This window comes from Gnatocerus cornutus, chromosome 2 (genome assembly GCF_029298725.1).
Source record: "Gnatocerus cornutus isolate USDA-ARS CGAHR chromosome 2, icGnaCorn1.1, whole genome shotgun sequence".
In the NCBI taxonomy this organism is placed as follows: domain Eukaryota; kingdom Metazoa; phylum Arthropoda; class Insecta; order Coleoptera; family Tenebrionidae; genus Gnatocerus; species Gnatocerus cornutus.
Genome location: NC_142234.1, coordinates 4,937,583 through 4,951,802, shown reverse-complemented (window position 1 = coordinate 4,951,802; position 14,220 = coordinate 4,937,583). Strand labels below are relative to the sequence as shown.

At 36.3% G+C, this 14,220-nt stretch overlaps 1 protein-coding gene across 1 annotated transcript in view; it reads right to left on the bottom strand.

Moving 5' to 3' along the window:
* LOC148178241 (Krueppel-like factor 6) overlaps nucleotides 1-14,220 on the bottom strand; it is a 227,017-nt gene that overhangs the window by 48,258 nt on the left and 164,539 nt on the right. Inside the window, exon 2 of the mRNA XM_088031502.1 lies at nucleotides 4,394-5,030. Within this exon, the coding sequence (XP_087887628.1) occupies nucleotides 4,394-5,030 (637 nt within the window). The remainder of the gene's footprint in view (nucleotides 1-4,393; nucleotides 5,031-14,220) is intronic.

Below are 14,220 nucleotides of genomic sequence, written 5' to 3'. Positions count from 1 at the left end.
AGTTTCTTACATTACCTCGAGTAAAATACAGCAATATAATTCTACGGCGAAATTTAACGTGAGCGTTAGATAAAAGAATTGCCGCACGTTTATGTCGCTATAAAATGTAAAGTGCGCGATTTTTATCATATTGTATCCTCTTGGTGGTTTCAAAGGCCACAATAAGTGGGTTGTTAATAGATGCTCCTGTTCACTAAGGCGGTCGTGATAAGAAGAGCGAATATATCGATCCTGTGCACGAAATTCGCGTTACAACACCGTTGTGAATAGCAAAATAACGTTTTGTGCTCTCCCAGACACATTTGGTGTCTGCTCCAAGATAAAAGGATCAAAGTAAAAACTGGGAAACTTCCTTGGCACCTGTTTTGTAATTCCTCATACGTTTGCGCCACTATCTATTGCATCCCTCTGTGGTTAAAAAGCAATTTTCTGCCGACAATGCGATGTAATTAATGCCGCTTCAAATATGCTTTTATGTCGGAATTACATTAACATGAACTTATATGCGCTGCGCGCGAAAGATCTTGAGGGAGGGCTTTAAATGAGTTTAAATTGTATCTGGTGTATCTAAGGTATAAGAGCAACTCTCATCCCTTAACAACGCGGTGGTGGCGTTTATTCAAAGGGAGGGAGTAGCAACTGGCGCGTCAAGAAATTAGCAAAGGAATTAAAATTAATGGCTCCCTTGCTACTTCTGTTCAACGTCTAGCATTTCGTGTAGGCGACAAACAAACCGGGCCTTCGAGAATCGGCTCTCTCTAGAACAATGACACACTTTTGACAGATGGAGAGCTACATGCGCGTTATAAATCAACATCACAACTTTAACATTACCAGTTGTTGATTCTTTTGCGTCTAATTCCGTTCGATTCCCAAACGCATCACGTATTGATTATTCAGGACTGTTCCCCTTCGGTCCTGCCGGAAACGTCCATTAATCCCTGACTCGGTTCCGGTTTGCACGTTGACCAGGACACGAACTATCGCCCACGGCACGACTAGCCCTGTTGCCGTATTTAATACCAAGTAATCTGGGCTTCTGAATTGCAGCCGGTAGATACTAACACACTGAGTAATGCAAAGCGGATTAGGAGCTGTTAGTAGGGAAATAAATGGAGCAATTTGGAATTCCTCCATGGGATTAGTGGCGTACAAGTCGCTTTCTTAGCCATCGCAAAAATTGACTTGTTCAGGAAAGCGCAAGCGCGGTCTTCATACATATTTCTTGTGGCGCAAAATGCAATTAAAGATGCAATTATAGCGAGCGTTATGAACAACAGTACCGGAGGCGGTGATGCATGCGGGTTTTGCAGTTATGCCCGGACTTCCCGCGATGACGACGAACTTAACTGTTTATTATTGTTGTGTTGCAGTTGGAATAATTGCAGTCGCTGACTGAGTGGCAAACGAAGATCTGCAAGTGACAGAAGCAGACGCGTGCAAAATGCGGTTGGCACCGACGTGGAAAGATTGCGATAATTAATGCGGGGCAACGGTCAACCACCACACAGGACCACAACCGAGGTTAGAATTACGAAGTTAACAAAAATGGAAAATACAAAATTTACTTACAATGCAGTTTTCAACAAGATCGGAAACGAGAAACTGCTGCTTTAGTCTCTGAGATTAAGAAACTAAAACCTGAGGATCTAGAAATATTAATACAAGAAAAGGTCTTGAGAACACAACGGTTTGCACACCAAAATGCCTGGACAAACACGAAATACAAAAAAATGCATAGGTTTTGGAAAACAGTCCGAAAATTTAAGAAATTAATAGTTGAAAACTGCACTTAAAGAAACAAAAATTTAGAAATATGGAAAAAATCGAAAGAACCTGAAGAATCCAAAAATCTTAAGAAGGTAATAACTTGAAAAATCTTTAAGAATATCCAAAAATCTAAAGAAACTTAAAGAAACTTTAGGAATTCAAAAATGAAAGAAATATCTTAAGTTCTTAAGTATCTAGCTGAAAAGTTTTGATAAGTCTCGAGCATCTATAGAACCTGAACGTCCTAGAAACTCAAAGAAATCTAATAACTCGCAAGTTGAAGGAAATAAATCATAAATTAAAAAAAATGCCAAGCATTTCTAAGAATTTTTTAAATCTTTGCAATAAAAAAAGTTTTTGAAGAACCCTAACAATTTTTAAGTTTATCTTAGAAAAATCTTTTGGATATTTCTGGATCTACAAAAGCTCGATAGTACAAAAGGCATTAAAATCTAACTGGCATTTATCTACAGGAGCTCTGCAAAAATTTGTAAACTCAAAGGACAATTTAAAAAGCCTCTTTGAATGATGTTATCGTCACTTAGTCTCTAAGATTAAGAAACCAAAAACCTGAGGGCTAAATATTAATAAAAGAAAGCATCTTGAGAACACAAAAGTTTGCACACCAAAATGTCTGGACAAACACGAAATACAAAAAAATGCATAGGTTTTGGAAAACAGTCCGAAAATTTAAGAAATTAATACTTGAAAACTGCACTTAAAAAATCGAAAGAACCTGAAGAATCCAAAAATCTTAAGAAGGTACCTAATAACTTGAAAAATCTCTGAGAATATCCAAAAATCTAAAAAAACTTAAAAAAACTTTAGGAATCCAAAAATGAAAGAAATATCTTAAGTTCGTAAGTTTCTAAAGCTGAAAAGTTTTGAAAAGTCTCGAGCATCTAGAGAACCTGAACGTCCTAGTAACTCAAAGAAATCTAATAACTCGCAAGTTAAAGGAATTAAATCATAAATTAAAAAAATTGCTGAGCATTTCTAAGAATTTTTTAAATCTTTGCAATAAAGAAAGTTTTTGAAGAACCCTAACAATTTTTAAGGACCTCTTAGAAATCTTTTGGATATTTCTGGATCTACAGAAGCTCCAGAGTCCAAAAAGCATTAAAATCTAACTGGCATTTATCTACAGGAGCTCTGCAAAAATTTGTGAGGACAACTTAAAAAACCTCTTTGAATGATGTTATCGTCACTTTAGTCTCTGAGATTAAGAACCCAAAAACCTGAGGCTAAATATTAATGGAAGAAAACATCTTGAGAACACAAAGGTTTGCACACCAAAATGCCTGGACAAACACGGAATACAAAAAAATGCATAAGATTTGGAAAACGGTCCAAAAATTTAAGAAATTAAGACTTGAAAACTGTACTAAACAAACGAAAATTTAGAAAGATGGAAAAAATCGAAAAAACCTAAAGAATCCAAAAATCTTAAAATTCAAGAAGCCAAGAAGGTGATAATTGGAGAAATCTCAAAATATCCAAAAATCTAAAAAACGTTAAAGAAACTTTAGGAATTAAAAAAATGAAAGAAGTAGCTAAATTTTGAAAAGTCTCGAGCATATAGAGAACTTGAACGTCCTAGCAACTCAAAGAAATCTAATAATTCGCAAGTTAAAGGAATTAGATCCATATATCATGAATTAACAAAATTGCTAAGCATTTCTAAGAATTTTTTAAATCTTTGCAATAAAGAAAGTTTTTGAAGAACCCTGACAATTTTTAAGGTTCTCTTAGAAAACTTTTGGATATTGGCAAAGGCATTGAAACCTAACTGGCATTTATCTACAGGAGCTCTGCAAAAATTTGTAAACTCGAAGGACAATTTAAAAAGCCTCTTTGAATGATGTTATCGTCACTTTAGTCTCTGAGATTAAGAAACCAAAAACCTGAGGGCTAAATATTAATGCAAGAAAACATCTTGAGAACACAAAGGTTTGCACACCAAAATGCCTGGACAAACACGAAACACAAAAAAAAATGCATAAGTTTTAGAAAACAGTCCGAAAATTTAAGAAATTAAGACTTAAAAACCGCACTAAACAAACAAAAATTTAGAAAGATGAAAAAAAAATCGAAAAACCTGAAGAATCCAAAAATTTTAAAATTTAAGAAACCAAGAAGGTAACAATTTGAGAAATCTCTGAGAATATCCAAAAATCTAAAGAACGTTAAAGAAACTTTAAGAAAACAAAGAATGAAAGAAATATCTTAATTATCTAAAGCTAAAAAGTTTAGAAAAGTCTCGAGCATCTCGAGAATCTGTCCTACAAACTCAAAGAAATCTAATAACTCGCAAGTTGAAGGAATTAAATCTATATCATGAATTAAAAAAGTTGCTAAGCATTTTTAAGAATTTTTTAAATCTTTGCAATAAAGAAAGTTTTTGAAGAACCCTAACAATTTCTAAGGATCTCTTCGAAATCTTTTGGATATTTCTGAACGTACAGAAGCTCGAGAGTCCAAAAAGCATTAAAATGTAACTGGCATTTATCTACAGGAGCTCTGCAAAAATTCTAAGGAATTCTGTAAATTCTAAAGACAATTCAAAAAGCCTCTCTTATCGTCACTCAAAGAATTTGAACAAAATAAAGTTTTGAAAACTGACCTGTATGTGTCCTTTGGTGCGCCTTGAGATGTGAGCTTTTGGTGTAGACCTTCTTGCACCCGAGAAATTGGCACTTGTGTATCCTCCTTTTGGAGTCTGGCGAGTGGTCGAGTCGGTGCTTGACAGCCGTGGTGGAAGCGGGTGAAGAGACAGGACTTTGTGAGGTTCTCGGGACTACCGATATGTACCTAGTGATTCCTCGAACTCGCACAATCGCATTTCGCGCCACACTGCCCACAGGAAGTCCACAAACGTCCAATTCGCTCGCACTAGAACTTCCGTTGCTGTGCCCGGGTCCAGACTCTGGACTAGAAGGAGGTGTGAGAGTAGCAGGATTCCTCGCCACTAAACGTAACTGTAACGCATCGCCCGTATCTGTGTGCACTTGTCCTTCGTAGCCTTCGTCTTCGTCCTCTTCGTCGTCGATGGGTTCCTGTTTTACGAGGACGGCGCACGAAAGAGCAGCTTCGTCCCATGAACACGGCGAACTCGCTGAACTAAACGCGTCCAGGTGTCGGTCACTATAATCGTCTATACAGTTCACTTCGTACCACGTCCTTTCCATATCCGAGGGTAGCTTTTTATACGATTGCATCTTCGGCTCGTCCTTCAGGTAACGTTCCATCTCGTAGCAAGTCTGCAATGAAAAAATGTGTTTCAGTAGTGCATAGGGCGGTGTTTAGTCCGGCTCTGGCAAAGCAGGTGCCCCTTTATAATGCGATAGTTTTGACAACAATGTTATCATGGCATGCACAGACTCTATTGAGTTAGTCGCCCAATCAGACCTGCTGGCCGTATATAAAGCTCCCATTCAGAACGACAACAGCACGTTTGATATTTCCGTAGTTGACTTCCTCTTCGATCAATTACGGACATTCCGTCTACTCTTTGCCTATTTAACAATGTGGTCGGCGCAGCAGTTTATGAAATGGACGTTTGATCCGCCTTATTGCCTCGGCTAATACGATAGAAACACGCTTCTGAATCGTTCATTTTAGCATCCATTCGTGCCATTTCATCGAGATGAATATTATTAAAGTTACATCATGATGCTTGAAATAGTTGCGGCCTTTTAACCAACAGACGATAATTATTGTATGCAGGTGTCGAGACGGAAAGCCGAAGAATGCAATATTCGTAACTATCAATGCCGGTCCATTTAAACAGAGAGCTGATAAATTAAGCGAAATGATTTGTATACGTGCTCACAACGCTGTAAAATCCTCCGATTAATCGTAATCCCCTTTCCGCAACGACTTTGCGAACAGTTTTATTCTAACCGGGATTCAGAGTGTATAGTGGTTTTATCGCTTTCCGGGGAAAAAGAGTGAACATAAACAATAATCGACGTACTAACAGACGGTGCGTGCCAAGTACTTCTAAAAGCCACATTTTCGACCGGACCGACGTGTTTGGCTTTTTAGCTCCTTCAAAATTACGTATTTTCGGGCGATCGCATAAAATTTCAGACTTCCTAGAGGCACTGCGGAATTGCGCACGCTGATAAGGCACGCTTCTTAACCCCGGAAAGTTTATTTAATCCTTTATTGTGACTTGGGCTTATTGGTTTACGCCACCGTGGGGTAATTAGGCCTTCTTGTTGGTGTATTACGGCAAAGTCGCCACAAGAACACAATTTTGACCGAAATTGCTTCAACTAAAGTGGAAGCAAACAGCGGCAAGAGTCCACACGCAGCCCGCGCAAAAATGGTGGAGGCGCCAGGAGCTTTGATTTCACTTTGAATTTTACAATTTTTAGGCTAATGATATTGTTCTAAGCAAAGTCAATAAGTTGCCATTTAACTTAATTTTGATTTATATGGTTATATCATATTTTAGGAAAATGTAGAGAATCTAAATATCTTAGAGTATTTGAGTAACAATAGGTAAATAGAAAATTTGTGTCCAAAGAAAAAATCGAATGATATTTTCTTAGGTCCTGAAAGAAGAGCAGAGCGAGAAGAATGTAACTTCTTTTAAATCTGATATTTCCAAAATATTTCACATTCCTTTTGAAGCTTAAGAAAACTTAATCAAATTCCTGTACCTTTTAGGTGCTTCCTCATATTTTTAAAGTTCTTAGAATACTTAATAAAATGCAAATTCTAGAAATTTCACATAAAAGTAGTAAAAACGCACAGAATAAACTTCCAAACAAACTGATTAATTGAGAAATTGTAGAAAATCTAAATTTTAGAGTGTCTGAGTAACAAGAAATAGAAAATTTGTGTCCAAAGAAAAACTCCAATGAGATTTTCCTAGGTCCTAAAAGAAAAGCAGAGCCAGAAGAATGTAAGTTCTTCTAAATCTAATATTTCCAAAATATTTCACATCCTTTTTGAAGCTTAAGAAAACTTAATTAAATTCCTGTACTTTTAGGTGCTTCCTCATCTTCTTAAAGTTCTTAGAATACTTAATAAAATGCGATTTCTAAAAATTTCACATAAAAGTAGTAAAAACGCACAGAATAAACTTCCAAACAAACTGATTAATTAAGAAATTGTAGAAAATCTAAATTTTAGAGTGTCTGAGTAACAAGAAATAGAAAATTTGTGTCCAAAGAAAAACTCCAATGAGATTTTCCTAGGTCCTAAAAGAAGAGCAGAGCCAGAAGAATGTAAGTTCTTCTGAATCTAATATTTCCAAAATATTTCACATCCCTTTTGAAGCTTAAGAAAACTTAATTAAAGTCCTGTACTTTTAGGTGCTTCCTCATCTTCTTAAAGTTCTTAGAATACTTAATAAAATGCGAATTCTAGAAATTTCACATAAAAGTAGTAAAAACGCACGGAATAAACTTCCAAACACACTGATTAATTGAGAAATTGTAGAAAATCTAAATCTTAGAATGGCTGAGTAACAAGAAATAAAAAATTTGTGTCCAAAGAAAAAAAATCCAATGATATTTTCCTAGGTCCTAAAAGAAGAGCAGAGCGAGAAAAATGTAAGTTCTTCTAAATCTGATATTTCCAAAATATTTCACATCCCTTTTGAAGCTTAAGAAAACTTAATTGAATTCCTGTACTTTTAGGTGCTTCCTCATCTTCTTAAAGTTATTAGAATACTTAATAAAATGTGATTCTCGAAATTTCACATAAAAGTAGTAAAAACGCACAGAATAAACTTCCAAACAAACTGATTAATTGAGAAATTGTAGAAAATCTAAATCTTAGAGTGTCTAAGTAACAAGAAATAAAAAATTTGTCTCCAAAGAAAAAATCCAATGATATTTTCCCAGGCCCTGAAAGAAGAGCAGAGCGAGAAGAATGTAAGTTCTTCTAAATCTAATATTTTAAAAATATTTCACACCCCTTTTGAAGCTTAAAAAAACTTAATCAAATTCCTGTACTTTTAGGTGGTTCCTCATCTTCTTAAAGTTCTTAGAATACTTAATAAAATGCGATTCTAGAAATATCACATAAAAGTAGTAAAAACGCACAGAATAAACTTCCAAACAAACTGATTAATTAATTCGTATTGGAAGTGAATCCCCTGCATCGCTCATATCGCATTTAATTTCAAAACTCTTCTGAATTCGCTCATCAGCAGTAGCCTCAAACTTCTCGTCCATCGCCCGCAATTTCCGGCCCTTTGGCACAGCATTGTCGTCGTGCATTTTTGTCGTAAACTGATTCCTCACGATTCTGCAAACTTCGAAATTCGATTATACCCCGACAAGTTGAATGCCATGGATGAAACGCATTTATCCAGAGACTTGCAGGAACAATACAACACATGATTAAACTGTTCGACAGCATCCGCAGATGCGTACAAACCCAACCGTTTGTTTGTACAACATCCAATAAATCAACCTGTATTTACTGTTGTACGTTGATTTATAATCGGAATTAGTTCAACGTCGTCCAGATATTTATTATTATTTTTTTCCAGATTTCAAGCTTCGTGTTACGATAATAACTCATCACGTTATCCCGTGAAATAGGGGTTGGTTCGTCGCGAACTTGCGATCGGGTTTTAGCGGAAAGTTATGCCGTAATAATATCACAAAAATTTCTTCCTGAAAAGACGCATGAAAAAACAGTTTTATTATGTTTGCTACGAACGGAATAAACGATTTCAATTTTGATTCGTTTTTTCATTTTGTGCGTTCGCAGAAACAAATCACAATAAAAGAAGAGGTCGCAAATCATTCCGAGTGCACGATTCATTTAAAGATATGTTCATCACCTTGGTATCTCCTCGCCCAATTCGCGGTTTATTTAGAAGTGTCAAATTCGGCTTCTTCCGCGCCACTAAACCCCGACTAGGTGTCGGAGGTCTCCTTCGGGTTAAGTTGGTATCGCGTGACAAATTGCCGAATTTCTGGGATTCCTGTTCGGTGGTATCGACAGTCTGATAGTAATGGAAGTCTCCTTCGACAATAAAACGTCGACGTACTGAACTGTACAGGACACGCTCGGATCTATATCAGTCAGATCGTTATTTAATCCAGTTTTATATCTCAAAGGCAGCCGCTTGGTAATGTAATTGGCCCTTAATGCCGGCGGGACGTTGCAGCTACATTTTACCTAATTAAAATATAGCAAATCCGGCGGGAATCCGTCTTGTAATTCACTTACTTCTCGTCATCCTCTCCCATTTATAAATTACAGACAGTCCGCCGTGAGTTTTAAGTGCTCCACTGTTTCTCCCTCTGTACTTTGATTTCGTCCGGGAGAGTGCGATTCGGTTCCGGTAGTCCGGAGTTGTGTGCTTCTTGTTGTCTTAATTAGGAGTGAAAAAACTTAATTAACGGTTTACAATTATCATTCATAATTATTTGCGAACTCCCATGATGAAGATTGAAAAATAGCCGCGACTCGTGCGATCACGAATTATTATTTTATTTTTAATTAAAAAAAGCAATTAAATTCGTCTGCGTTCGGCGTAATTGACTGTATGATGTTTGCAAAAGTTTTGTTTTCGAAAACTCATTTTAACGCAGGCGCTGATTACGTTGAAGATTTCTTGTCGCTACCTACGCTTTTTGTTCATTAAGATTGTATTTTTACTGTGCGTCTGGGGGATTAATATTAGGGGCTGTCGTTATTGTGGTCGGGTTGATGGCGCAAAACACTCGCTATTTTGTAATTAATGAGCATTAAAATTAATTTAGGGAATGAATCCCCGGATGTATTAAATTCGGTCTTGTATGTCTTAATGACGTCGAAAATCTCAAAGACTCGAGTTACGGGGGCGACGACGATAAGACAATCGGAGACGTCTCTAGGCCGGATATTAGGTCATTAACAATCGGCGCGGGGTCGTCAGTTTTCCCCACTTTTCCTTGTTGACTATCACAAGGAATTGGGTCAACTGCTGATAGCGGAGACCTTGTCTCGGGTTGTTGCCGATTGCCGATGAGATAGATGCGCGATATTTGCAACGGCGGCCATAAAGCAAAAGCTCTGCTGTTTGGTGACGCAAGAGTATACGGCCAAATGGCATTTTGCCCATGCGAGCTGCGCTTTTTCTAATTGAAAAGCATCGGTGCTGCCGACTTCAAGAACTGAGACAGACTGACTGTCGCCGAGCGGAGCGATCAAAGGCGGCCTGGGCGATGGACATTGATCTCCATCGACGGGTTGACAATTTTGCGCTTTCCAAACATCACTTTTAGCATATGACTACATATTTTAATTAAACATATCACCAGTAACTCTTAGTAAAATTGAGCACTCCAGAACTTCGTTTCTTAGAAAGAAATTAGCGCACTTATTACGTTACTTTTTACATTTTACTTTACTTTTACATTCCGTAATTTGTCTGATTAACTAAATTCCGTTATAGAGAAAAGTACATAATACATACTCCTATTACTGCAAGATCTTTAAGTCATGCAGATGAGATTTCGAATCTGAAGTAACCGAAATTCCTAAATTCATTTAGGTAGGTGTTTCTTCAGATATCTCTAATTCTTCAAATAGTTGAAATTCTGTTGAACCTATGCTTTGAATGTTTTATGTTTTTTGTAAGAAGATCTCTTAAATTTTTTGATTCGGTTCGATTTTTCTGCTTTTTTCTTTAAGGTCCTCATATTTCGTATATCATGTCGACTCTTTCCAGAGACGGATTTAAAAAAGGGCGCACCGGGCGGGTGCCAACTACATACTTCACTTCGCCAATAAAGCTTCACTTGATATTTTTAAATACCAACAAATTTAAATTAAAATAAATTTTAAAAGAATCTACACATAAAATCAAGGTAGGTTAGGTATAGGTATATGGTATAAAGAAAATATAGATAATTACCATCTAATCCAAAAATCTAATAAAAATAAAAACTTAAAGATGCTAAAAAATATCTAAAAAAAATTTGGAAAAATAAGAACAATCTAAAAAAATTAAAAATCTGAGGAGAATCTATAAAGTTTATAGAAAATTTAGAGACTCTAAATGAAATCCAAATACTCTTAAAGAGAAACCAAGGAATAAGATAACATAAGAAAAATTCTAAAGAGAATGGAGAAAATCTTAAAAGAATTTTGAAAACTGTAGGAAGATAATAATCTAACAATAATATTAAAAAACAAAACCGAAAAAATATAAGAAAATCTATACAAAATTAAAAAATTAAGAACATTTAGAATCTATAGAAGTTTTAAAAAAATCTTAAAGCGTAAACACAATGAGAATTTAAGACAAATATAAAAGGTGTAAATAGAATCTAAGAAAAATAAAAAAATCAAAACCGCAGCATTTATGCACAAATCTGGCGAAAATTAATATAAAATCCAAAAACGATCTAAAAAAACAGAATTTGAGAAAAGTCTGAAAACCTAAAGCATCTAAAAAAAATTACATAAATATAATTTAAAGAAAACGCAGAAAATAAAAAAAATAATATAAAGGAACTAGATTGTCTAAATATAATCCAAGATTTATCTTATATTATTTTTATCCAAAAATTTATGGAGAATCTTTAAAACAGAATTTGAAGAAAATCCAGAATAAATTTAGAAAATCTTTAGAGAATCCAATGAAATGTTATAATATAATGATTTTCCACAGTCTAGAAATATCTAGCAAATTCATAAAAAATAAAAAAATTCAGATCAAAAAAATCTCAGGAAAATATAGAGAATGTCAAAGTTTAAAGGAAATTCAAAAGATTCAGACAGAGTCAAGAGAAACCAGATAGAAATAATCTTAAGTGGATTTCGATAAAATAGAGAAAGAATTTACAAGAAAACAAAAAAAAAAACAGAAAAAAGTAGGTAAAAAAAATCAGAGTATAAAAAAGCTGTGAAAACAATCTAAGAAAAATCAAGAAAGGAAATAATACACAACCCATGGAAACTCTAAAGAAAACTTAATTCTAATTTCATGATTTTCCCAAAGGCTTTTATTTTTTATACTTACAATTAATTGCAAGATTTTATGGGTTTCTATATGCTTTTTTAGGATTTCGTACAATTTTCTAGGATTCTCTAAGTTTCCAAAGTTCTCTCGCTTAGCCAGAACACTACAAACTTTGTGAATTAAACATTTTAAAATTTTTAAATTTCATTACGTATGTACTAATCAGAAAGAGCGTATAGAGAATATAGAAAAGAAACTAAAATCGAACGAATTAAGAGGATGCAAAAATATCGCAATACAGTTAAAAAAATATTTTTCATCAAGATTCTGTATCATACATATTTTTGCATATTTAAGGCGAAATAGAAAGAAAAGTGCTCTCAAAGGATAAGCTGTGCTAACTCTCCAGAAGAAGAGGAGTAGACTTGAACTCATGAGAAGTTTAAAAATCGAGAGAAGGGTGTGAGTTGATAAAAGCTATATGCAGAAAACAAGCAGATGACACGATATAAATATACATATGCAAATAAATATGGAATTAATAATCATAATAATAATGAATTAATTAGTATTAGTATTGAGTTTTTCAAAGTTTGAAATGGGTTTTGATTAAAATTCATGAAATACTTTCTACTCATTTGGCGAAAGATGGTAATCGAGTGGAGGTAATCCGTCGCCCCATAAAATATAAATAAACGAAATCGCGCTTCTTTATCAACGTCCGATTTATACACGTGATAGGAAGAAAACGGTCCGCCTTAATATTTTTTTTGATGTCGCGAAGTAAAAAGGGCGATAAATCTGGTGGTAAAGTTACGAGGCGTCGTGACAATGTTCTCACGTTATTTCTTGTGTCGGTTAACCGGCGTCGAGACGTTATTACGTAGATAATCCAACTAGAACCGCCGTGTGTGTCGTGATATTTTATTCAAACGCTCCGAAAAGCATCGTTCGTCAGTGATTACGCGGCTTAAAAGGGTTCCCGGTAGGGAAAAGGTAATTCGGGTCATTTCCGAGGAACTCTCAAGGCACCCAATTACTTACTCTGAAAGGAGGCCGACGCGCATTCCTGCTCCTTGTATCATAGTGGACGCGCTCTGAAACTGCCAAAAATTAGATTACCGGACTCGAGTTCGCGCCGAACCACAGGCTAATTCCGAAGACGCACTTACCTCGGACGTGAGGTGAAATTCTTTTCAACGGCGCGTCCGCCATACGTAAAAATTTAATGGAGTCGGCGCCTGGGCTAGTAATGGATGTATAATTAAAACAGCGCGATCCGGGCCCGGAGCCAATTAAGCAACCGAACCGAATCGTGTGCAGGATTCATTATGACCGAATTATAGTCCGGCTTAAGTAAATTTCAGCGGCGGGAGACAATCAACGTTTCCAGGACGAATCTACACCGAGTGGACGTTGTAAATCAGATTAACGAATTATATCAACTTATTGCGAGGGGAATAAACCGGATTATTATTTGCGGTTTTGTTACAACTACATCACACCGCACACATGTAGTTGCCAATTTTCGCATTACCGCCTGTAACAAGATAATAAATACAGCATTGACTGCTGCGTTAATTAGCGACAGAGTTTACTTTGACCGGGTTTGAATCGAGTTTACTGCAACGCACCACAAAAGTCTCGACAACTGACGCAAAATATTCATTCGTCGTTTAAACATTAATTAATTCACCGGTGCATCGTTCTCCTGATTTCCAAATTAAATTATTGACGGAACCAGCAGCGCGGAAAACACATTCCACAATAACAGGTGGTGATTGAACATTTTTCACGGTATTCGATACACAAGTATTTCATCGAGAGTGGCTAAATTCACATTGTTAATGAAGTTCTTCGAGGTCGAGTTTATGGGCGAAACGTCCACATCCGTCCATTCCGTGGATTAAAATGTATCATTGCGATTTTATGGAGGAATCGTGCTTCTCCCGCGGTAAACACCCCAGTTTAATGAGAGGGTGGACAAAGCAGACGAAACATGTCCCTTCCAAGGACCACAAACGCCTCATGCGAGTTTAGTACTGTTAAGTGAGCCGTTCCGCACAGGAAATTCACAACGGTCGGGTGCAGCATCGCCGCCAACTTCCGCTCACCTAGGCCATTTCCTACAAGCGAACTCTTTCCTTCTAAGTGGAACACGAATCGACGAAGTAAAAAAAGCATTTGCGTACAATATGTCATCATCGGATGGCGATAAAGGGTCGCTGCGATGTGGAAATCGAACGTTTGCGTCATTCGAGTGCATGGAAATAGAAAATGCATCGCAAACACGAAAGAGTTTTCTATTTGGGTTTTACCGCGCCGGAGACGGTGGTGTCTTTTAAATTGGTAGGTGGAGTTTCTTACTTTTTTACGCAGGAAATTTCTGGACCAGGCAAAAAGGCTTTAGCAAAGTCTAGACTTCTCTAGGTGGGAACGAAACCGAACGCAGCACAAGAAGGACTTTGGATCAGGACAAGTTTGCCGAGCTTACGGGTAGTTAAACTCACGTAAAACAATTTCTT